The 27,037-nt window shown below is 36.2% G+C and overlaps 2 protein-coding genes across 2 annotated transcripts in view; one reads left to right on the forward strand and one right to left on the reverse strand.

Annotated features, from left to right (window-relative positions):
• PHTF2 (putative homeodomain transcription factor 2) overlaps nt 1–21,727 on the reverse strand; it is a 162,586-nt gene extending 140,859 nt beyond the window's left edge. Inside the window, 1 exon segment of the mRNA XM_079150254.1 lies at nt 21,512–21,727. The gene's annotated coding sequence lies outside the window, so the exon portion shown is untranslated.
• A 335-nt stretch (nt 21,728–22,062) lies between these two features.
• On the forward strand, nt 22,063–26,074 carry TMEM60 (transmembrane protein 60). The gene is made up of 2 exons (XM_079150252.1): nt 22,063–22,244; nt 25,317–26,074. Exon 2 carries the CDS (start codon nt 25,367–25,369, stop codon nt 25,766–25,768), a length of 402 nt encoding a protein of 133 aa, XP_079006378.1. The 5' UTR covers nt 22,063–22,244; nt 25,317–25,366; the 3' UTR covers nt 25,769–26,074.
• Nucleotides 26,075–27,037: the final 963 nt, after the last annotated feature.

The raw sequence follows: 27,037 nt of genomic DNA on the forward strand, positions 1-27,037 counted from the left end.
GAAAAGAAGAACTCAAACTATCACTATTTGTCTACAACATGATTCTATATTTAGAGGATCCAAAAAATTCCACCAGAAATCTTCTAGAACTCAAATGAATTCAGCAAAATAGCAGTATATAAAAATTAACACTCAAATCTAATGTGTTTCTATTCATAAGTGATGAATCCTCTGAAAAAGAAATTAGGAAAACTACCCATTCACAATAGTCTCAAAAAATAAAATACTTGGGAATCAATCTAACAAAAGAGGTAAAATGAAAACTACAGAACACTAAAGAAACAAATTAAAGAAAACCTTAGAAGATGGGAAGATCTCCCATGTTCTTGAATAGGCAGAATTAATATTGTCAAAATGGCCATACTTCCACAAGCACTATACAAATTCAATGCAATTCCAATTAAAATCCCAATGACATACCTCATAGAAACATAAAAAGCAATCATGATATTCATTTGGAAAAATAAAAGACCCAGAACAGCCAAAGCAATCCTGAGCAGGAAGAGTGATGCAGGAAGTATCACAATACCAGACCTTCAACTATACTACAGAGCAACAGTAATAAAAATGGCATGGTATTGGCACCAAAATAGACAGGTAGACCAATGGTACAGAACAGAGGACACAGAGATAAATCCACATAAATACAGTTATCTCATACTAGACAAAGGTGCCAAAAACATACAATGGAGAAAAAATAGCATCTTTAACAAATGGTGCTGGCAAAACTGGAAATCCATATGCAGCAAATGAAATTAAACCCCTATCTCTCACCCTGCACAAAACTCAATTCAAAATGGATCAAGGACCTAAGGAATTAGACCAGAGACCCTGTACCAAATAGAAGAAAAACTAGGTCCAAATCTTCTTCATGTTGGCTTAGGACAAGACTTCCTTAACAAGAATCTCAAAGTATAAGAAATAAATGTAGAAATCAATAAATGGGATAGATTCAAACTAAAAAGCTGCAAAGGAAACAATCAACAATGAATGGAGGACCTACAGAGTGAGAAAATCTTTGCCACATGCACCTCAGATAGAGCACTAATCTCCAGAATCTATAAAGAACTAAAAATAACTTTACACCAAGAATAAAAATAACCCAATCAATAAATGGGCTAAGGAAATGAGCAGACACTTCATAGAAGATGATCTATAAGCAATCAACAGATATATGAAAAAAATGTTCAACATCTCTAGTAATAAGAGAAATGCAAATCAAAACTACCCCAAGATTTCATCTCACCCCAATTAGAATGGCTGTAATCAAGAATATAAGCAACAACAGGTGTTGGCGAGGATGTGGGGAAAAGGTACACTCATACACTGCTGGTGGGATTGCAAATTTGTGCAGCCACTCTGGAAAGCAGTATGGAGATTCCTTAGAAAACTTGGAATGGAACCACTATTTGACCCAGTTATCCTACTTCTTAGCCTATACCCAAAGGACTTTAAATCAGCATACTACAGTGATGCAGCCACATCAATGTTTACAGCAGCTCAATTCAAAATAGGCAGATTGTGGAAACAACCTAGATGGCCTTCAATAGATAATGAATAAAGAATGGATAAAGAAACTGTGGTCTATATTCACAATGGAATAAAATTATGGAGTAAAATTTTGGCATTTGTAGGTAAATGGATGGAGCTGGAGACCATATCATGCAAAGTGAGATAAGGCAATCCCAAAAACCAAAGGCTGAATGTTTTCTCTGATAACTGGATGATGATAGATAACGGGGGAAGGGAAGGGAGAAGGGGTAAGGGAAGAATGGAGAAAAGATGGATTGGGTAGAGAGAAATGAGGGGTGGGGAGGGAGTGGGAGGGGAAGGAAAGATAATGGAATGAGATAAACATATTTACCCTATGTACATGTACGATTACACAAAAGGTGTGACTCTATTTTGTGTACAACCAGAGAAATGAAAGTTGTACCCCATTTGTGTACAATGAATCAAAAAATAATTAAAAAATAAAATAAAAATATGTAGATGAAAAGGTAAAAATCAAAAAAAAGAAATATGTAAGCTAATGCGTGTGTATGTATCAATTACCCTGCTCTAATTATGACACATTGTAAACATATACTGAAATATCACAGGATGCCCCATAAATATGTACAATTATTGTGTCAATTAAAAATTAAGTAATAAAAACGATCCAATTTTTTAAAATTGCTGTTTTAATAGCTATAAATTCAGCAGCCACCATGGACAAGAGATCTTGGTGTAGAAGTCAAATGTATTCATAGAGAGGGAAGACCTGAGTTGCCTTTGCTAAACTCATACCACTCCCGGACTATTTTCATACATTTTATACCCACAAATCATAAATCCTTTTAGTTTTAGCCACTGTTAGTAGCAGACCAACCAAATCTAACTAACTCTGTTGTGTATGATATTTTTAGTCCATACAGTCTTTACACCAAAACTTTGAAAACAATTGCTACATTGACTTCTATAATTGCCCATAATTGAGAAGTTTGTAGCACCTCAAATTTTTTTCCATCTTTTTTTTTTTTTTTTTTTTTTGGCCAAGACAACAAGTTAATTCTCCTTATTTCTGAAGTTATCAATCATTAGGGTATGCCAATTTTAATCATTCATTTAATCATTAAATCATTTCATACATTTTTTTTCCTAGAATTTGGTATGTCTTTCTTTTTTTTTCCTTTTTTTTTTTTTTTTTTTTTAATGGTGCTGGGAATCGAACCCATGGCCTTTTGCTTGCAAGGCAAGCACTTTACTGACTGAGCTATCTCCCCAGCCCTTGGTATGTCTTTCAATCTGCAAGTGCATATTTCATTTCAAAAATTCTTTTATATTTCTGAATACTTTCTCTATATCATTTGCTGGAGTATTTATTTCAGATATAGCAGTTATTCTGCATGTGATAATCTTTTCATGGTTACTTCTTTCATTTATTTTTTTCCTTGTAGTATATCTATGAAAGTTGATGTGCCATTTTTTTTTTTAATCATGTGTAATGTGGGCAGGGCTATCCTGAGATCCTATTTACTTTGATATCCAATAGATTCTCCTGAACAACCCTTGACATCTTTCTCACCTTAACTGAGACAATTTTTATTTTTGTGCATATGTATACACACACACACACACTTCATTTTGAGAGTAGATGCATAAAGTTACCTAATATTTATCTAAGTGTAGCCACTGCTAATTAAATGGTCTATAACAGGATCTATCCCCCCAGTCAGGGGCCTAGCCTACCATCATGAGCTTGGGGCTCTTAACCCTAACTAAGAATACCATTCAAAATGGCAAGGCTCCCTTCATCTACTGAAGTTCAGTAGGGTTTTCTTAAGGACCTTTCCTTAACAGTTTTGCTCCGACCTCCCTAAAGAGTATCAGTAAGAATTCTTAATGTTTTGTAGGCCTCTTCTTAGTATTGCTTCTGGGATATGAGGCTAGAATTAGAAGTCTTGCCATATACAACCAGTATGTTTTCACTTTTCTTGCCCATCATTTTTTGAAATATTTAGCGTAAGATTTTAGATTATTATTATTTATTATCTACTTCTTTCATATTTTTGCTCCCCCCATTCATTTTTTTTCCTCCTTTCATTTGGTTTTATTGAAGGAAAATTCTGTAATTAAATTTATTTTTACTCAGAGATCTGTACATTTGTCTAACATCCATTTTTTAAGTAATAAACTCAATCTTTTACATTACTGACTCATTAAAAAGTAAAATTGAAATATTCTAAGATAATATTTCAAACTAACAACAGCTGAACTTTCACTTCTTCTATTTCTAACAGAAGGAAGTAAAGGGAAGATACCCAGTTTCACTTCTTTGTATAAATACAAGATACTAAACAAATTACAGGGTCATAAATTAAGCTCTTTTGTGAAACTAATTATTACAAGAATCTCAAAGAAAACAAAAACTAGGATGCATTTCCCTCTGAAATCTACTCTTCTTTTACTACATGCTCAATTTTTGAAGCAAGAAATCCTGGAATGTTTCTTTCCTTTCTTTCATTTTTTTTCAAAGGCACACATTTGTTTGGGAAAACAGAAACACATTTAAGGAAGAATGCAGGCCATCTCAAGAGAGAGACATTTGGGGGATAAAGAAATATGCATTCAAAGGAGGATGTGGCCATCTTCAGAGTGATAAGCTTTGCAGGTAAAAAGGAGTACACATTCAAAGGGAAATGTGGGCCATCTCCAGAGAGATGCAGCTTAGAATCTTTCTTATATCCTCTCCTTTCCCATCTTCCACACCACGAATTCTGTACCCAATACATAGGAACTACTTAATATATGAAGGAATGAATTAGTGCAGACTATTCATCACAACTTAATATAGCTCTCATCTGATTCCTTCTAGGTCCTCCACCAAAGACTTGGTACAGGTCTCTATCATTTAATGCCAGGGCTACTCTAATACTTAGTCTCTAATTATTTCTTCAATTTTAACATTGCTTTTAAAAGTACTGACTTCATCACTTAAAAACTTTCTCGTGATTTCCCACTGCCTAAGAAAAGAGTTAAACTGGCACCTTATACAAGACTCTTTTGCCAGGCACAGTGGTACACACCTGTAATCTTAGTGGCTCTGGATGCTGAAGCAGGAAAATTTAGAGTTCAAAGCCAACCTCAGCAAAAGTGAGGCACTAAGCAACTCAGTGAGACCCTGTCTCTAAATAAAATACAAAACAGGGCTGGGGATGTGGCTCAGGGGTCGAATACCCCTGAGTTCAATCCTCAGCACCCCCCCACCAAAAAAATTCTTCTTTTACAACGTAATTTTAGGTTTATTGTCAATGTAGTCACCAGCACCCATCATCTCCACCTTCTTCTAGGGCTTCCTACCTACCCACCCCTACCTCCCATCCATATACATATTCTACATACTAGCTACATGTATTCTCGAATACACCATGCATTTTCACACTTACCTTCTTTCTAATCCTGGGAATATTTCCTTTTCCTAGAATAACTGTTTCCTTGTTCTGATTTGTCAAGTTACTTCAGATTCATCTAGGCCCAAATCATCATAGGAAATTAAATTGTGAAAACATATCAATAATGGTGCTCAAATAAGTTTATTATTAAAAGAATAATTCTGAGATTTCAATATGTCAAACTTTCAGGGAAAAAAATGGCAGACTAAACACAGGCATCTAACTTTACTCCCTTACAATACCTACCTAAAATGACAGCAAATCCATAAACACACAAGGATACAGAATAGAAAAAAACCACTAAAATGAAGCTCGAAAGAAGATATCATCTACTTCTTTCATCTTTTTGATCCCATTCATTTTTTCCTCTTTCATTTGGTTTTACTGAAGGAAAATTCTGTACTTCTTCTGAAGGCAACAGTGGAGAAAGTAAAATATCAACCCTATTAATAGCATTAAATCAACAAAAGTTTTATGTACCATTTACTAAAAGTGGGAGGAAAAGCATTGAGTCCCATCTCAAGGAGGACTAGTTGAAATCTGTTAAAGTTATGGGGTTGGTTGGTTGGTTTGTTTGGCACTAGGAATTCAACCCAGGGGTGCTTAACCACTGAGCCACATCCCCAGCCTTTTTTATTTTGAGACAGAGTCTTGCTAAGTTGCTAGGGCCTTGCTAAAATGCTGAAGCTGGCTTTGATCTTGCAATCCTCCTGCCTCGGTCTCCCAAACTGGTGAGACTACAGGCACACACCACCACACTCAGCCAGTGACTCTATGACACTGCAGATTGACTAAAAGTCACACACACATCTCTACGAATGGAGATAAATAAAATATTAATTAAAAGAGTTGAAAGTAACTGACCCTGGGAAAGGGTTCTAAGAACCCAGAGTCCTTACCATCTAAATTACCTTCCTCACCAGATAAGATCTGAGTAATTCCTAGAACCTAGTTAGTCATCAAAATAATCTTTGTCTAACGAATGTAAAACAGAAATGTAACTTTTTTTTTTTTTTTGGTGGTATTGGGGGTTAAACCCAAGGGCACTCTACCACTGAGTTACCTAGCCCCCCAACCTTGCCTTTTTTGAAACAGGGCTCACTAAACTACAGATACTGGCCTCAAGATTGCAATCCTTCTGCCTCAGTTTCCTGAGTTGCTAGGATTCCAGGCGTGTACCACTGAACATGACCAAAGCTATAACTTCTTTAATAAGGACATGACTAGTTGGTCATGTAGCCAAAGACTATATTCACTTTATTTTTGGCAGTCATGACACCACTTAAATAAATATCCCTTTCTGAAAATTAACGTATGTTACATATATCCCCATATATAAGAGCTAAAGAAATAGCTCCTTTTGGAGAGCGCTCGCCTAGCATGCGCAAGGACCACGGTTCAAAATTCAACAATATACATATAGCTGGGCATGGTGGCACACACCTGTAATCCCAGGAGTAAGGCCCTAAGCAACTTAGTGAGACCCTATCTCTAAATAAAATATAAAAAGGGTTGGGGAATGTGGCTCAATGGTTGAGTGCCCCTGGGTTCACTCCCCAGTACCAAACAAGAAAAAATACATTCATACACACACACACACACACACACACACATATACATAAAGCTATGTCCACTGAGAGGGTCTAGAAGCAATGACTCCTCATCACTAATAAGCACACCTAACAACCAGATCTCTAAAACTATTCCAAAGTAAAAGGAATCAACACTTCTTAAAGAAATGTCTGATTACAGGGCTTGAGCAGAGACAGTACAGGTGTTAGGTCAGAAAGTAAGAAAATGCTCAAAGAATTGTAGGAACATTGGCAAAAGTTTAAAATAATAATCTATCACTGCATGCTGATATGTATGAATGAATAAATGAATATATAAATATATGCATACTTACATACTAAAGGGAAGGTTTTCTTTACTACAAGAAGTCATCTAATAAACAGAAAAAAATTAGAAAATTGAAAAGAAAATAATTTAGCAACCAAAGAGATAACAGATTCACACAATACTCATCAATGGATGTTAACATAATCTCAAAGTATCTCTCCACTAAGTACTTAGTAATTACAAAGAGTAAAATAATGAAGTTATCTTGCAGATATCTGGCAGATTATCTCCTTATCACTACCAGTAATAGGAGAAATTACAGCATTTGCTTCCTGATCTAATACAGTAGAAAGTATCTGAGGTATTTCTGCCAAAAGTACATAACCTGAATCTAATCATGGGTAGGGGGGAGATCAAGCTTATATTTTAGAATATTATGCAAATCAAGCCCATTATTTAGAATATTATGGCCTCAATGCTTAAAAAAATCAATATCATGAAATATAAATATAGACTCAAGAACTGTCACAATTTAAAGGAAAACAGAGAGATAACTAAATGTAGTACATGATCCTGGCTTTTCTTTTGCTATAAAGGATGGTAGTATGATAACTGGTGAAATTTGACTATCTATAGATAAGAAATAGTATTATATGAGTATTAATTTTCTGATTTTGATCTTTCTACTGCATTTATGTAGGAGAATGATCTTAGGTATAAAACTCACTGTTAAGAATAATTATATGGGGCTGGGGATATAGCTCAGTTGGTAGAGTGCTTGCCTTTTAAGCACAAGGCCCTGGGTTCAATCCCCAGCATGGCAAAAAAAAAAAAAAAAAAAAAAGAATAATTATATGAACAAATTCAGAATGCTCAATAAGCATGGTACCTGAAACATTCTTGCTTTGGCATGTAGACTAAATACAAAACAATTAACAATAATTATATTAATATGCTAAAAATGGACAACATAGAAAAATACAAAATGGGATCTATGAAATTCAAATGTGCATACATAAACATATTAACAGGAAGGTTTTATTACAAGAAGCCATCTAATAAACAAAAAAGTTAGAGTACAAGTGTAGAATTCTCTTATAGTATGTTTTTTCTTGTTTTTCTATTTCTGTTCTTAACTTTATGATCATATTAACTTGTTATCATTTCAAAATAGCTTGTTACAATCAAAAATGTTTTTGTAAGTGTGATGGTAACCACAAACAATAATCTATAATAGACAAGCCAAAAATACTAAGGAATCAATATATACTACTAGAGCAAATCATAGAAGTACAGAGGAGATTGCAAAAGAAGAGAAAGGAAGGCACTATAACAAAACTAGAAAACAAGTTACATAATGGCTGCAGTAAGACCTGACCTATCAATAACCACCTTGAATTAAATTCTCCAATTAAAAGACATGAGAGTGTGGAGCTAGAGTTATAGTTTAGTGGTAAAGCACTTGCCTAGTATGTTCCATGTCCTGAGTTTAATCCACAGCATCACAAAATAAAGAAAGAAATGATACAGAATGACTGAATGGATTAAAAAATAAGACCCAAATAAATGTTACTTGCAAAAAATTCACTTCACCTCTAAAGACTCACATAGACTGAAAGTGAAGGAATAGATTAGGATATTTCATGCAAATGGAATTCAAATGAAAACAGGAGTAGCCATACTTTCATCAAATCAAATAACTTTAAATCAAAGCAATAAAGATAGACAAGAAAAGTCATTATATAATGATAAAGGGGTCAATTCAGCAAGAAATAATTCTAAATATATATGTACCAAATATATGAGCACCCAAATAAATAAATATTAAAAGAACGAAAGAGAGAAACTCCAATACAATAACAGTTGGGTACCTCAACACCACCCTTCAAGCAATGTACAGATCATCCAGGCAGAAAATCAACAAAGAAACAGCTGAATTAAACTGTACCCTAATCAAACTAAACTAACAAATATCTATAGAACATTCTACCCAACAGTTGCCAAATACAGATTTTTCTCATCAGCACAAGGAATAGACCAAATGACAGATCACAAGTCTCAAAAGATCTTTAAAAACTGAAATCATATCAATTATCTTTTTTGGGGGGGCGAGGTACCAGGGATTGAACTCAGGGGCACTCACCACTGAGCCACATCCCAAGTCCTATTTCATATTTTATTTAGAGACAGGATCTCACTGAGTTGCTTAGCGCCTTGCCATTGCTGAGGCTGGCTTTGAAGTCACAATCCTCCTGTATCTGGAACTGCTGGGATTACAGGTGGGCGCCACCGTGCCAGCTCCATCAGTTATCTCTTATAATCCCAATGTGATAAAACTAGAAATTAGTAACAACAATGATCCTGTTTTATGCAAATAAAAACTCAAGAAATCTAAGGGTAAGGGAGTATTATGACTCAAACGAGTGAGAATGTGTGTGTTGTGTATATAGAAAGACACAGACACAGAAGGATAAAATATGGTTAAATGTTAATATTTGAGTTTTCTGAGCAAAGGGTTTACAGAAATTCTTTGTATTATTCTTGCAACTTTGAAATCACATACAAACAAAAAAGCAAATAACTATGATAAACTTTCATTCAGTTTTAAAACACCTCCTTTCTCATGTTAACTGTCTAAATGCAAACTGCAAAAATAATATACATAAAGTCTTCCTCTTATGATTAATTTTCTCACTTAGTGTGGTTGCAGAAGTATATGACTGGCACAAGAAAATTAGCCTTGGGCTTTGATTTTACAATTTCACATAATCCATACACCTCCATCTTCTGATGGAACTAACAGTCATTTCAGTTGCCTACAATGAGAACATAAATCAAGACCATTTCACTCACAAAGACTTTTAATAGTCCTTAATATCTATTATTTCCAATGTTAAGTTAAAACATGAAAGATCATTTTCAAATCAAGTAGTATTTTCAGGCAGTGTTGCAAATATTTTCTAATGACAATAAATGAATTATTATACCCTTAGGGAAATAAACATTTTTCATCAGCCTTCCTTGGAAATTATCAAGACATATTTTACATACTCATACTGTCAGTACGTACTGGCTTTGTAAAACAAGAAAAAGGAATTAGCTGCTTACCTTTTAACTCATCACATATGCCTACATTTGTTTCAAGTGAAACAGGAATAGTGAAGATAAACAAAAACATATTCAATCAAACCTTCGGCATACTCTGGTTTCAGGCATGTCATGCAGGGTATAGTGACGCATGCCAGCAATTCCAGCAACATGGGAGACTAAGGCAGGAGAATCACAAGTTTGAGGCCAGCCTCAACAACTTAGCGAGACTCTGAGCAACCTGGTGAGACTCTGTCTCAAAATAAAAAATAAAAAGGGCTGGAGACTTAATTCAATGGCAAAGCACCCTGGGTTCAACCCCAGTACCAAAGGAAAAAAATAATTTAATTGCAATTATGGTAAAAATTATGTTTTTAATAGTTTTAATTTAGATTATTGCTTTACAATTCAATATAAAAGAATTCTACTTTAAGGCATGACAGAAAAACTAAAACCAAATTAATATTCCTACCTTAAAAAACTAAAAAATAGTGGACAAAATACGTGAAACATTTTCCAGCAGTGGACAACAGGCAGAACCAGTGATCCCCAAAAGAGTGGAAACAAAAAAGTCAGCCCTATGATTGTCCAAGAGTGCTGCCTATACAGTTTCTAGAATCAGTGCTAGGAGGAAGAAGGGTGGAAGTCTCCCCAAACTGAGAACACAGATTTGAGGATTCAAGGGCACTAAGGTAGCTGAAGTTCCCAGGGCAAAGTACCAGAAAGAGAGATGCAAAGAAAAATATGAAGCCAGACATAGTGGCAGCACACCTGTAATTCCAGCAACTCAGGAAGCTGAAGCTGGAGGATCTCAAGTTCAAAAGCCAGCATTAGCACCAGCAAGACACTAAGCAACTCAGTGAGACCTATCTCTAGGTTTAAAAAATACAAAATAGGCTGGGGATGTAGATCTGTGGTCGAGTGACCCTGAGTTCAATTCCAGATACCTGCCCCCCACCAGAAAAAAAGAAAAGTCTAGAAACCTGCAGAGGAATCCCCTTTCTTCAGTTGAGTACTGACCAGCAAGTATGAGTAGGAAAACTACCATGAAGTTAGGGATGAAAAATCACCAGGAAGAAGTAGGCAGAACAAAAATTACAAAAGCTCACACGGGGGTGGTAGGAATTCACAGCTAAAGCACAAAAACTGTATAATGCATAACAGCTAGATATTCAGAAGGGTAATGCTCAGAAGTAGGGTCAAATTAGCCTTATACGAAAGGATGCTCAGATCTCACCTAACAAAGTTTAACAAGCAAACCTTGAAAATTAAACTGTTCCAAATTAGGTAACTGTATACCTGAACAAAGCTCAAAAAATTTTAAAAGAAAGCCAGCTCAAATTTAAAATATACAATGTCTGGCATCTAAATAAAAATTATCCGGGCATGTAAAGAAACAAGAAAACACAACCCACAAGGAGAAGAAAACAAGAATGACCAAAAATAACAATGATAAAATTTGTAAATAAAGACATCAAAACACCTTTTATAGACAAAACATTGCTATAAGAAACCAAAGACTCAAATAAATGGCAAGAAATCCCATCTTTGTAAATTAGAAGACTTAACTATTGTTAAGATATCCATGCTGTTCCCAAAGTAATCTACAGATTCAATGTAATGTCTACCAAAATCTCACTGGCATTTTTTGAAGAAAAAGAAAAAGTCATATTAAAATGCATATGAACTCTGAAGAGGCCCCAAAATAAAACCAAAATGATTCTGAAAAGGAATAAATTCAGAGGACTCAAACTTCCTGATTTCAAAACATATTTACAAAGCTACAGCAATCAAAACAGTGTGGTACTGACATAAAAGCAAATAGACAAGTGAAATACAATATAGATCCTGGAAATAAACCCTTGTGTATATGTCAAATGATCCTCAACAAGGGTATGAAGACTAATGGAGAAAGAACAGTCTCTTGCACAAATGGCTGGATATTCACATGCAAAAGAATGAAGGAGGACTTTATCTTCCACCACACACAAAAATTAACTCAAAATAGATTAAAGACCTAAACGTAAGACCTCATATTACAAAACTCCTAGAAGAAAACACAGAGGAAACTATTTATTACAATGAACTTGGCAATGATTTATTTATTTTTGTACAGGGCAACAAAAATACAAACTGACAAACAGACTACATCAAATTTAGAAATTGTTGTGCCTCAAAGGACCCAAGAGAATAAAAAGGACCTATAGAACTGGAGAAAATACTTGCCAATCACATATTTGGTAAAGGATTAATAACCAAAATATATAATAGACTCATATAATTCAACAAGAAAAAAAAATCAAATAACCTTATTTTTAAAGGGGCAAAGGATTTGAACAGACTATTCTCCAAAAATCATACAAATGGCTAACAAGCACATGAAAAGATGTTCAACATCACTAATTACCAAGAATAAAAATGAAAATCACAATGAACTATCACTATAAAAACAAAAACAATAAAAACAGAAAATAAGGAATATTGGTGAGATAATTGGAACCCTTATGCTCTATTGCTAGAACTGTAAAATAGAATAACCAGTATGGAAAACAGTATGGAGGTTTCTCAAAAAAAAAAAACTAAAATTGGAACTACCATATGATCTAGTGATTACATTTCTAGAAGTATATCCAATAGAATTAAAAGCAAGGTCTCAAAGAGATATTTTCACATCCAGGTTCACAAGAGCACTATTTCAAGTAACATGTAATATGAACATATAACAGAATACTATTAAGCCTTTATAAAAAAAGAGAAATATTGTCACATAGTACGACATGGATGAATCTTGAGAACAAGATGCCAAATGAAATAAGCCAGTCATAAAAAGACAAATACCATATGATTCCCACATGATGTGCGTAGAACAATGTCAGAGAGACAGAAAAGTTGAAAGGTGGTTGCCTGGAAAGGAGTTATTGTTTAATTGGTATAGAATTCCATATTTGCAAGATGAAAAAGCTCTGGAGAGCTGTTTGATAACAATTTGAACATCTTCACCACCACTGAACTATACACTTAAAATAGTAAATTCCAGGTTATATGTTTTTACCAAAATTTTTAAAATTATTATAAGTTCTAGAAAGTACAAAAAAATAGGAAATAGTTGAGAAAGTACAGAAAAGCATGAGCATGTTAGAGCATGTTAAAGAGAGGCATGGAAGATGTAAAGAGCCAAACTGCACTTGGACAGATGAAAAATTCAATGTCTAATATAAATATACTGGATGAGATTAACAGCAGATTAAGAAACTGGCAAAAGAAAAGGTTAGGCAACTTGAAGAGAGCAATAAATATTATCCAAAATGAGAAAAAGGGAAAAGAAAAAAAGGACAGAAAAAAGAGCAGCAACAACAGAGCATTGGTTAACTGTGGGCTGTGGGACAATATCATGTGGCCTAATGTAAGTAAAACTGGAATACCAGAGTAAGAGAAGAAACAATGGTCCCAATTTTCCTAGAATTGATAAAAATGTAAATCTAGAGACCTAAGATACTTAATATACCTCAGGCATAATAAATCCCTCCAAAGCACATAATACAAGTGCATAAGATCAGTAGTAAGAAGATAATATTAAAACCTGCTAGAGAAAAAAACCTTTATATATAGAGAGAAAAGACAGGAGAACGATATCTTTAAAGTCCTGAAAGAAAAAAATAATTGTTGTCCTAGGATTCTATCCCAGAAAAAATATATTTCAAAAATAAAATTTTTTAAAAAGTTTTTCAGATATATGAAAAGCTGACGAAATTCAGCAGCAGCAGAGAAGCACCACAATACATGTTAAAATGTTTCCTTCACACAGAGAGAAAATGATGTGAGAAGGAAATCTATATTTACACCTATACTCAAAGGAATGAAGAACTTTAAAAATGGTAAACAGCTTTTAAATCCCTTCAAAAGTGAAATATTTAAAGCTTAAAGAATTAACACTATACTGTGAGGTTTACAACATGTATAGAACTAAAATATATGACCATAGTACAAAGATTGGGAGAGAAGAAACAAAGTATAGTGTTATAGGTTCTTATATAAAGTCTTTTTAATACAAAAAAAGACTGTGTAAGTTAAAAATGTATACTATCCATCACAAACAAAAACAAAAAAGTCTAAGATAATAAGCCAAAAAAAAAAAAAAAAAAAAAACATAGAAAGGAGTGATAAAAAAATAATCCAAAAGAAGGCAAAAATGTACAGATGGGACAAACAGTAAGATGATAGTTTTAAACCCAACAACATGAATAATCATATTAAATGTAAATGGCCTAATTTAAAAGGCAGAGATTAGGAAACAGGATTATAAAAAAGCAAGATCCAGGGACTGGGGATATAGCTCAGTTGGTTGAGTACTTGCCTAGTATGTACAAGGTCCTGGGTTCAATCCCCACTACCACCAGAAAAATAAATAAATAAAAGCAAGATCCAAGGATACATTGTCCTTAAACATAAACAGAAAAACAGATAAAAAGTAATATACCATGCTGATACTAATTATTTTTTTAAAAAGGTGAATGGCCATAACAAGCAGATCACAAAGCAAATTCTATAATGATAAAGAAATCTAACTGGTTAAGAGATCATAAAATCCTAAATATACATACATCTAGTAGAAGAATTTCAAAATATATAAAGTAAAAAATGGTAAAACTTCAAGGAGAAATCAGCAAGTCCACAATTAAAGAGATTTCAACACCCTTCTCTAAAAAATTGACAGAACAGGTAAACAGAAAATCAGCAAAAGACTTGCAAAATGTTATTAATCAACTTGACTTCACAGATATCTAGAGAACACTCCACCAAACATTCTTTTCAAGTGCACATGAAACATTTAAAAGAACAGATCATATTCTGGGCAATAAAATAAGTCTCAATAAATTAAAAAGATTTCAAATCATACAATGTATATTATTTGGCTCTAATGAAGTCCACTGGAAATTGATAACTAAAAATATATTTAAAATACCCCAATATTTGAAAACTTATATACATAATTATAAATAACTGAAGGGGTCAAGGAAATCAGCAAAAATTTAGAACTTCAATGAGAATAAATATATAGCATATCAAAATTTGTGGGATGCAGTGAAAACACTATTTAGAGGGAATTTTATAGCACTGAATACCTATTTTAGAGGATAATAAAGGTTCCAAACAAATGAGTTAAGTTTCCACTTTAAGATATTAGTAAATCAAGGGCAAATAAAATGTAAACAGCAGAAAGGGAAATAAGAAATCAGTGAAATTAAGAACTGAAAAATCAACAGAGAAGACTAAAATCTGGTTCTTTAAGACAAAATCTGGTTCTTTAGGAAGACCATAAAACTGATAAACCTTCAGCCAGACTGAACAGGAAAAAAAAAGAAAAGACACAAAGTAGAGTCACACATGAGAGCAGAGTCATTACTACAGATTTTAGATGCTAAAAAGATAATAAGACTATATTATAAAGTTTTATGCCAATTAACAATTTACACTAAATGAACAAATGCCTTCAAAAACACAAACTATCAATACTCAAGAATAAATAAACTGAATAGTGCTTTGTCTAGTTAAAAAAATGAATTTGTATTTAAAATCCTTCCTACAACAGAAAACTCCAGGCCTACATATACAAATCACTTAGCATTGTTCGAAGTCTAAGATACATGAAGAGAATACTTACCTGTCATGTGCAAGCACTAAGGACATAATTTTTATATGATTATGTTAGTATTTCAGCAACATCATTCTGAAAAGAAACTATGGGAAGGATTAATTAGTATGAGGCAAAATTAAAAGGAAATTAAGGATAATTTGGGGAAAATGATGAGGACCTTAACTAAATAAAGGGGTTTTGCTTTTGTTTATTTAATTGTGGGTGTTGGGACAGGGCATCGCTGAAAGATAATTAACAGAATGATTAAATGCAGTGATTATTAGACATGAAGGATATGGGGAGGAAAACATGACACTCCATGATTCTTTGTTTGGACACTGTAAGAATCACTCAGTAGGACAGAGAACAGAAAAAGGAAAACAGAATTGTGAAACAAGGGCCTGGGGATACAGCTCAGTCGGTAGAGTGCTTGCCTTGTAAGCACAAGGCCCTGCGTTTGATTCCCAGCACCACAAAAAAAAAAAAAAAAAAAAAAAAAAAAAGACAGAATTGTGAAACAAGATGTTTATTTTTCAACAAATGATACATTCATTAAATTCAGCACTCAAAAAATACAAAGAAGGCAACAGGATATGAAGAATGAACACTTAGAAATTGTCTGCATATTAGCCTGCTCTATCTTTTAAGGATTACTTTCAAGTCTTATACAATTATTAATGTCTTGCCTCTTTTTAAAGAATTTTAGGACTAAATAAGAAATTGGTTAAGAGATTTGAGGAAACAAGTTCCTTTCCCTTATACCCTTAATTCATAGCACTGAGACCCAATTTTAATGTTTTTTAATTGTCATTTAGAATAACGAATTTTATTTATTGATTCTATCAGTTTGATAAGTTTCACCTACTTCCTTCAGGGAAAAAAAAAAAAAAACTTGAGGTGAAGTTCTCTGGCTCTCCCTTTATTTTCCCTTCTTTTATATGTAGTTGCAATGATTCTTTTTTTAAAATATTTTTCTTATTTATTTAATTATATATATATTTTGTGGTGCTGGGGATTGAACCCAGGGCTTGTGTTTGCAACTGAGCTATATCACCAGCCCTGCAATGATTCTTTATTCAACTCTACCTGTTAACTATTTAACATCTTATTGCTTCAAGATTCAGTTTGACTGTTTGCCATTTTCTGATTTTACTTACCTCTATTTGGAAATTGTATTAAAAAAAAAAAAAAACTGTTTGACATCACCATATAATTATAAGGACTTTTTTTTTTTTTTTAAGCAAGTCTTATAAACCAGGTACTGTTTCAAGGGCTTTAAATACATAATCTCATTTAATTCTTAAAATCTGGCAAAGTGGGCTCTATTTTATGAATAAATAAAACCGAACTTCGGGGCTGGGGCTGTAGATCACTGGCAAAGTGGTTGCCTAGCACATGTGAGGCACTGGGTTTGATCCTCAGAACCACATAAAAATAAATAAAGTAAAAGGCACTGTGTCTATATACAACTAAAAAAAAATTTTAAAAAAATTAAAAATCTGAACCTCAAAAAGATTATATAATGAGCCCAATGTCACAGAACTGGTAGATGGTAAAATTGAGACTTGAACCCTGGACTATAAAGCACTAAAACTTGTGCCACATACTTTTCATATATTTTTTGCTACCTATAACTTCTCATACTAAATGTATTACTTAAATAATGTCATTCACACAACAAACATGAGTGCCTCCCATATGTCTTTGACATAATTGTTTGTTTTGGGGTTGGTTGGTTTATTTTTTCTTTTCTTTGGTACCAGGGATTGAAACTAGGGGTGCTTAACCACTGAGCCACATCCCCAGCCTTCTATATTTTTTATTTTGAGATAGGGTCTTACTAAGTTTCCTAGGGCCTTGATAAGTTGCTGAGACTGACTTTGAACTTGCAATCAATCCTCCTGCCTCAGCCTCCCAAGCCATGGAATTACAGGGGTGTTTCACCATACTGGCTAGATAACAGCCCTTTCCTTTATCATTTCTACAACTGGAAAGGTGCATATTATGCATTTTTTTTTCTTTACTTCCTCTCATTAAATGTCAAATTTAATCACATTATGATTATTATCAGGTAGTTCTTCAGCCACAGCCATTTCCTGACCCAGTTCCTGTTCATTACTCAGAATGAAGTACAGCAAATTTTTTCTTTCTTACTGCTTTAAAACTAACTACCTGTTCTAGGATATAGTGAATTATTCTCAACTGAAAACACTTCTATATTGTGTCATTATCACAATTTATATAAGATCAACAAGTGGGACAAAAAATGCAGCTGGCTAAACGTCATTTAATAGTCTCAACTTAGCCATGTGATTCCAGTCATCAAGTGATATTCTACATTTAAAAATTGAATGCAAATATGTATGGTTTTGTGCTAACCTAAGAAGACAATATAAGCAGGGGATTTTTTTTTCTCAAATTTTCTTCTTTTTTCTTTTTCTTTCTGGTACTGGGGATGGAATCCAGGGGCACCATACCACTAAGCTACATCTCCAGACCTTTTTTATTTTGAGACAGGGTCTTACTAAGTTGCTTAGGGCCTCGCTAAATTGCTGAGGCTAGCCTCAAACTTGTGATCCTCTGTCTTAACCTCCTGCATTGCTGGAACTACAGGAGTGTGCCACAGTGCCCAGCTTTTCTCAAATTTTCAAGGGCAATATTCTGCCCCACCAGCAAGTCACAAGCTAGGCTTAAGAAGATAGTCAACATATATGCAAAAGAATGTTTGCAATATTGACTCTATGTGGCTACAAACTAGGTAAAGAGGCGAAGGGGTGACAGCAGTCACTTGGAGATTTTCTTATATCAACAATCCCAAAATATATTCCACAAGATAAGTGCAAATGCCTCTATCAGTCAAGCACTGTGGTATCCTAGCTACTCAGAAGGAAGAGGATTGCAAATCTGAGGCCAGCCTGGGTAACTTAATGAGACCCTTTTTCAAAATAAAGAAAATAAATAAAAAGGGCTGAGGATGTAGCTCAGAGAAGGTTCTTGGGTTCATTTTCCAGTACTAGGAGGGTGGGGAGCTGAAGGTAGTGTTTTGTTTTGTTAATCTTCTTTCACAGATTAGAATGGAATATCTCAATGAAATAATAAAACAGCTGCTCTGCTGGACATGTTTGAAAATAAGAGATTTAATTGGCACTTGGAAAATAAGCATTGAAAGGCAGATATTAAATAAAAATGTGCAAAAGGTTTCTATAGTTTTAGTAGTTAAGTATGCAATTTCCAACCACCAAATTTGGGTAGTATTCACTTTGCCCAGTCACATTTATATATAATTATTATTTAAAGTTGCTCTTCTCAACTATTTTTTATATGAAGCCACAATTATTTACCATTCCTTTAACAATCTATATCCCTATTCTGAGACTGTCCCTCCTCCTGTTCTATATGTATTGTCTCCATTTATGAAAACAACTTTTAAGCCAAGTTCCAGTGGTAGCTCCTCCCTGAACCTCCCAACCCAATCTTTCTTAAAATTATATTTTTTATTCAGTGTTTATGATGTGCCAGTACTTTAATTTTATTTAATGCTTAATATCCCTTTTGAAGTATTAGCCTCTCCATTAAACTCCAGATAAGGAGAATGATACTAAAAGAGACTTGGTATCATGTTTGAAACCACAAAGTCCAATAGGTATTCAAATTCTAGTGTGTTTATACTTTAAGTATATTCTCTTTCCATAAAACCACCAATTCTACATTACTCTCTTACATATTATATTGTATGATGATCATGTGTTCAAATATCAATCTCACCACTAAATGATGCTCCTCAAAGACAGGGAAGATGACTAGATCCTGTTATCTTGATCAATACTCATACAGTGCCTATTATAAAATGATTGCAAAGTGTTACTAAATTGGTCCAATACTGGGTTCAGTTCATGGTTTTGCAGCATTGTTTTCCACTGATTAGTTTTCTTCTACCAGGTCTCTTAAGAAACCAGTTGTACTGTGTTAGTAAAGCATAACTGCCTGGAATCAGGTTGGTTAGATGTGATTCCACTGAAGAATTAGCACCGAAATCTTGAACAAATGAATTAACCTAAATCTTGGTTGACTCATCTACAAAACAGAAAGGTCAGTAATCATAGTACCTACCTCATAGGATAAGGATTAAATAAGATATTTAAGTAGTCCCAACTATTTTCTGATCCTCATTTTTTCAACATGCCACCATAAATTCTCTTCGGCTCGATTTAATAAAAACTTTTCATTACAAATTCCTTACTTTTTTTTTTTTGGGGGGGGGGGGCGGTTGTTGATTGGGATCAAACCAAGGCCTCCGGCACAATCACATCCCCAGTCCAAGTTCCTTGCAATTATGTATTAAATGGAGTAGCCAAAAAGGTTTGTGGTTTAAAAATTACTCAGGCCACCTTCTTTATTTTTAGGGCCAACCATCCAGTGCCAATTTGTGCTCAAAAAAGATTTACTCTTGGAGGCCTAACTATTCAAGAGTGTCCTCATGATACACTATATTTGATTTGCTTACACATTACTCATGCTTTACCAGAAAGCTGTAAAAATTAGAAGAAAAAACACTCCCCACCTCACCAACACCTAAATTAATACTATCTGAAGCAAGCAAACAACTTCCCTTCGTAGGAGGTAGCCTTTTCCAGAGCAAAACATTTTCCAGGAACCACCTTTTTTCTAGTCCCAGGCATGGCTCACTCTCCTCAGACCTCTAGCTTCCTTTCCTCTGGAATCTGTAGGCTGAGCCACTACTGACAAATCATACTAATCTTCTCTTAAAATTAGCAGCCTGTACTCCAATCCAAGTCAGGATTTCAAATTGTTGTTTTATGGCTCTTCAGACTAAAGTGCATAGTCTACAAATTCTCAGAATTTCCCTTCCAATATTAAAAATGTGTGGAAAAAGTCTGGTTTTGGAAAAAAACTAATTTACAAAAATGTAACAGATCAAGACTAAGTCTACTAACAAAGTGGGGGGGGCATTTAAAAATGTTTAATGAAAGTTAACCAAAAAAACGATAAAATCAAAGTATCACACTCAATCTCAAGGTAAGCAGGATATACCATTAACAAGGAAAGCAAACGTAATATCTCTAATATATTTACCATGAATTACAAGATTGAGATCTTGTAATGAATTGCCATATTGAGATTAATAAATTGTTCCACATTCTACTTCCCGGGCTAGTGTATGTTAATATAAAGCAGCTCCTTGGTTTTGCCAAGCTAAAAATAAAACGCATAACAGAATGATCCCTGAAGTTCTACAAGATGTGCTGAGTTAGAAAGCCATGACTCTAGGAACAATACTAGAACTCCAGCTGTCAACATTAGTCCAATAAAAACAATAAAAGGTGAAGCATGCTGATGGACCACGGTATTGTTTCCAGAAGGGAAATATCCCTCAAGGCCTCTGCATAGGATTTCAGTACCCGCTCCAGAGTCAATGTTGGGATCGGAAAACTTAACTGTCGCCTGCTCAGCCGGGGTTGTGCAGCAACCCTCCTTCCCAGTCAGCTATCAACGCGCTGACCGCCCCCTCCCAAGAGCCCGCCCCGCAATCCCGGCCGCTAACTGACCTATCCCTCCCGCTCAGTCTTGGCGGCCCGAAGCCCCTGCACACCCTCCCAGGACACGACGACACCCCCCCACACCCCACCCCCTGCACAGCGCCAAAGGAAGGAAGTGAAGGAGGGGATCCTGGGGAGGGAGCCTAGGGGCGGGAGGCGGCGCTGAGCTTCGGCCCGACACCATCAAGCCTTGAGGACCGCACGGGCTCGGGAGGAGGAAAGCTGAGCCTCTGCCACACGCCAAATGATGCGAGGGGGCCACGGCTGATCCGAGCCCGCAGGTGCAGAAGACTGCCGAGGAAGTCACCGGCGGTGAAAGTCGACGCGTTGATCCCGGAGCCCCCACCTCCATCCCGCGGGCCGCTCTCCTCCCTCGTCCAGATCCATCCTCAGGATTCTGTCAGAAGCCGACTACCTCTACACCGCCCGCCCAAGCGTGGAGTTAGTGCGGCTCTTACCGTAGGAGCGGGCGTCGCGCCGCTAGGAGGCGGCTGGAGTGCGCTAGGGAGACACCGAGACGAGCGCTGCCGCTGCTGCCGCCGTCGCCGCCGCCGGAGCCGGAGGAGCCACAGTGAGGCTGCCGGCGGGCGCGCTGCCTCCAGAGCGTCGCCCCACCCCCTCTCCCGCAGGATTTTGCGCCGGAGCCTGCAGTCTCCCAGCGCCGACTGGGAGGGCCCGTGGAGGGGCGGAGCCCCGGAGGGGCGGAGCCGAGTGCTGGCTGGTTTGATTGGCATGTGTGCGCCCAATGAGACCACGAAAACTCCAGGCTGAGCTAAGACTGATTTTCTTCCTAACCCGTACCAGTAAGAGGCGGGCTCAGTGGGTTCTCTCATTGCCGCCTCTTTGTCGAACTCCTAAGTAAGAAAATGTCGGTTGGTCTGCACTGACAGCCAAATAACCCAATTACCGAAGGGAAACGGGCCTCCGCACTCAGATTGGCGTCCCCTCTACCTATAGGGTAGGACCAGGGGCGGTGAGGACCAGCCCCGGATGTGGGCGCGGCCTGTGGTAGAACCGAGAAAACCTCTACCGCGGCGGTTTAGAGAGGCGGAACTGAACCTTTTTCTTAATTATCATGTGATGGGTTCTGAGTTTAATGGGGGGAAAAGTGTGGAAAAGGACAAGAATCCAAAGTGGCGAATTTCCTGATCTTCGCGGCCATCCCCGCTCTCCGGCCAGCGGCGCTGCCAGGTGAGTCGGGAGCATGGTCCCCGCCCCCACCGTGCTGCGGTCCTGGTCCTGGTCGCCGGATGCTCTGGGCTAAGCGGCCCACCTCCACCCCATCATCACATTCCCGGACCCAAATGCGCACACACCTGCTTGGCACCAGGGCTTTGTAGTGCATTGTTAAATTTCAAGATGTGCTGGGCCCGAAGCCTAGAATAGGAAGTTCGGATACGGTCGCATAAGCCTATTGTTGGCGTCTGCAGACGAAGGATCAGGAGCGTCCTGAAGTTCTACGGCCAAGTGGGCCTGAAAATCAGCTAAGTTGTAAGCAGAACGCGTTCCTTTGAAGGATGGCTAGGTTGGCCAAGAATGTTGCAACACGGGCCTTTCGAAAGCAACTTATGATAGGAATTTGTGTGCTCGTTAAGCAAAACTATGGGAGGAGACAAACTCATTTGGAAGAGGATTAGGAGTAGCAAGAGAAGGGAAATGAGCGTGGTGTGGAAAGCACCGTAGAAGATTGCCCATACATGTCATAGAAACGCAGGTAATGTAGTGGCCCTTTAGATTTTCCACATGGGGTCTAGTCTGAAGGTTCCAATGATGGATTATGAGAAATATTTATCTTCCAGCTACTAGAAATAACCACCTTAAGTGGGAACTATTTGTTGAGCAAATTTTATTTTGTAGTGCACAGTTGTCCATTGAGAAGGAAGGAAAATTGGAAGCAGATAATAGCTGATTAAATTAATGAAGATGTAAATGTCAAGCTGAGGTCCTGCGTTACTAGTGTAGGTCAGCATACACAACCTTTTATTTTTTATTTTAGTTGTACATGGACACAGTACCCTTATTTATTTTTTATGTGGTGCTGAGGATCAAACCCAGTGCCTCACACATGCTAGACTAGCGCTCTACCACTGAGCCACAACTCCAGCCCCAGCATACACAATCTTTCAAGCATCATTTATCAGTAGGGTGCTTCCTCCATTAAGAATATTTCCCTGCAAGTGCATATGAACTTTGTTGAATTCCATATTATAAAGCTTTACAGCCACAGAAGGTTTTGCCCTTGATATTCTTTCACTTCCAGTTCTTAAGTTCTTTGGGTGAGTGCAGCCCCTTCCAGTGACTAGTTGCTACTCAGTCCTCTACAGGAGGAGGCGGGAAATCATGGCAAATGGGAAAATTATATTTAATATTTAAATAAGTATTATCATAAACCTATTCTCAGGTTCAAAAAAAATGGCTACATTGGAGATCAAAACTAACCAGTTTAGAGAATGAGATCTGTCTATCCATAGTTATTAATCAGTCCACAAATTTCCATCTTTACTTCCAAATTCAGTCTCACTTCCCACTATATGGCAGCCTCTGGCAAGGAAAGAAACCAGCATAGAAAATGTCTTCTGGAAACAAGCACACTGCAGTAGGAAGCATTTGCCAGCTAAATAAACAAGTGCAAGTAGATGAGCATAAGGGGGAAAAGGTGAGTTAGGACACTCCTACCTGTTGAAGTAAAAGAATGTGTACTCTCTTGCTCCATGATTGCCACCCTATTCAAAGTTGAATTTAGAGATGTTGTGGGGTACTTCAAAGTTCATTCTAAAATATAATTAATTGAGCACACTTACCTAGGGTATTTGGTCCATCTAGCCAATTTCTTTACCTCTTCCTGAATCTTTATTCCTACTCCCATAACTCATGCTTTTGTTCTATTCCCTACTATCTTCTGATGTTTCTCTTTCCATTAGGTCTCCCCATATTTAAACTATCATCTCCCAGTGGCTTATTCCCCTGTTTAGTCATACTTAGAATCCTCCTTTCTTAAAACTTTCTTCTTGTCCCTTTCTCAGTCTCATGTCTTATTTTTCATTTTCTCTTTCCCAAATGGCTCAAGGGAATAAAATGTTCTCAGCTGTTGCCATTTCCTTTTCTTCTGTTAATTCCTCACCCAGTTGCATGCAGTCTGGCTTCTAATTTCTCATTCATTAATTATCCTTATTCCAAATATTTACAGGGTTGTTATATAAAAAACTTAAGTACATAGAGATTCACACTTTAAGCCTATATGTGAAGATGAAATATAATGTTTATACCTAGGGTATTGGTTAATGAATTCCCAATCACAATTCCAGGTTTTTAAGAATTAATGATTTTAGCATTGAAAAAAATGAAAGGGAAATAGAACATATTCTGGAAGCTGGACATGGTGGTGACACACACCTGTAGTCCCAGCTACTTGGGAATATGAGCCAGTAGTATTGCATGAGCCCAAGAGTTTAAGACCAACCTTGGCAACATAACAAGACTATCTCAAAAAAAAAAAGCGGGGGGAGGGGGGCAAAAGAAAACAGGTACTTGGTCTTCCACATACTAGAATACATCCCAGAGCAATAGTAGTAAGTCACATAGTTTTAATGTAAAATAAAAACAGATCAGATATAAGAAGCAGTCCTAATTATAGAATAATTCCACATCAAGTAATTACAAAATATCTGACGTTTTTAAGAGGTCTCTTTTAATAAGAAACTACCTAAGAATTTAAAAATATAAAAATCATACATTAAACTGCATAAAATCCAATGTTATCACTACCTTTCATATTGTTTAATCCAGTGACCTCTTTACAATCTTAATTCTACTTGATGTTCTTATAATATTTATTAACCATTTCTCTTTATAAAACTCTTAGCTTACCAACTCCTCCTTTTTCACCACTTTGGTTTTAAATGCTTTATCTTAGTACCCCTTGAAATTGAAAAACTGTAGGTTTGCAAATGTATAGAGAAGTGAAGAACATCCCTGAGATAAAGGATGAGTGCCTGGGCTTGAGTGATAACACTGAAAAGGAAATGTGTGGAATGGAGCTCATACGCAGGGGATATACTAAAAATCTTATTGTATTTTAGTAAGGATGTGTAAGAAATGATGGATGTGTTGTCAATGATTGCTCCAAGAAGTTTTGAAATGAAAAATAGAACATTTTCAAAATTAGGAAGTCTTTGAGTAGCAAAGAGTCACCTTTGTTACTAAGAATGAAAGTAATTTTTTTCTGGCATCAAAACCTTGACATTTTTTTTCTTCTTCTCGTAGGGCATATTTTTCTTTTTTCAGCCCTGCAACAGCCTCTTTAAACTGTTTAAATGAGAATGTCCTTGGCTCAGAGAGTACTACTCACCTGGCTTTTCACATTACTCTTCTTGATCATGTTGGTGTTGAAACTGGATGAGAAGGCACCTTGGAACTGGTTCCTCATATTTATTCCTATCTGGATATTTGACACTATCCTCCTTGTCATGTTGATTGTGAAAATGGCTGGGCGGTGTAAATCTGGCTTTGACCCTCGACATGGATCACACAATATTAAAAAAAAAGCCTGGTACCTCATTGCAATGTTACTTAAATTAGCCTTCTGCCTGGCACTCTGCGCTAAACTGGAACAGTTTACAACTATGAATCTGTCTTATGTCTTTATTCCCTTATGGGCATTACTGGCTGGGGCTTTAACAGAACTTGGATATAATGTCTTTTTTGTGAGAGACTGACTTCTAAGTACATCATCTCATTTCTATTGCTGTTCAACAACCTATAAAGTGTTCTGAATCTTTGCAAGCTTCAGGAGTACCAGAGAACTGAGGGAAAATACCAAATGTAATTTTGTACTACTTCCATAAAACAGGATTGATGAATCATGGACTTCTAGTTAACCCAAAGCTGAATTATTCAGTATTTGAGTTGATATCCTTATTATCTCTATGTAAATAAAGATTGTTTTTGACCTCATTTTTCCATATGACTCGAATAAACTGTTATATGGGTTCATTAAATAAATACAGACCCTTTAATCTACATATTTGGACAGAAATTTGTCATGGCTCTGTTATGACCAAAGTAAATTTATCCTTCTAAATTATGGAAGGAAAAAAGTTACCAAAGTAATTAGGGGTGCCATTTCATGTTTACATTCAGAAAGAATCTTGAGTCTGATGGATTTTTGTCTAAGCTAAGTTCACTGTTACTCTACCTTCTCTTTGGAACAAATGAATTAGAGATGGCATGTTAGAGCAAAAGCTTGCATATTCCTAAAGTTAGGGAGATCTCACATCCTGGTTCTCTCAGGACAGACCCAGTTTATGCCTGTTGTCTTGGGGTCCCAGAGAGAGAGTGCCCTGTTCACTCCTAGAAGTGTCCTTTTTTGAGAAATTATATGGCCACTCTGTGTTCTAACTAATTCCAATGAACCAGATGGCAGTGTTTTAAAAAATTCCAAAGACACTGAAGCATCTCATAACCCTAAAGCAGGATTTCTGTTTCAGTTGAGAGATCCAAATTATTAAGTAAATTCAAAATAAAGCTTTCACTGTTATAAGAAACCAGCAAAGGAAACTTTAGAGTTCGGGTAAAACTATATGCAAGTATTATCTAATTATAAGCTCTGACAGGTAAAAGAAGAGGCAGCACCCCTTAGAATCAGGACAGGAGTCAGCATAATTTTTCTGTCAAGGGCCATATGATTTGTTAGTAACCCAACTCGGCTCTTGTGGCAGAGAAAGCAGCCATAGACTGTGGCTATGTTCTAATAGAACTTAATGGACATGAAATTTATATTTCTTCTAATTTTCATATATCACCAATACTATTCTTTTGATTTTTGTCTCAATCACTTAAAATTATAAGAACTATTCCTGGCTTACAAGCCATACAAAAACATACCAGGCCCATAGATTGTATTTTGCTGACCCCAAGCTAGGATAGAAAAGCAAAATTTGTGTATGAAATTGCTAAGAAAGGTAGAAAAGTCTTTTCCTCTCCCA

The sequence above is a fragment of the Sciurus vulgaris genome (genome assembly GCF_902686455.1).
Source record: "Sciurus vulgaris genome assembly, chromosome: 8".
NCBI lineage: Eukaryota > Metazoa > Chordata > Mammalia > Rodentia > Sciuridae > Sciurus > Sciurus vulgaris.

What these genes read in the sequence shown, in the direction of transcription:
- TMEM60 (XM_079150252.1), top strand. Translation starts at nt 25,367, where the DNA reads ATGAGAATGTCCTTGGCTCAGAGAGTACTACTCACCTGGCTTTTCACA.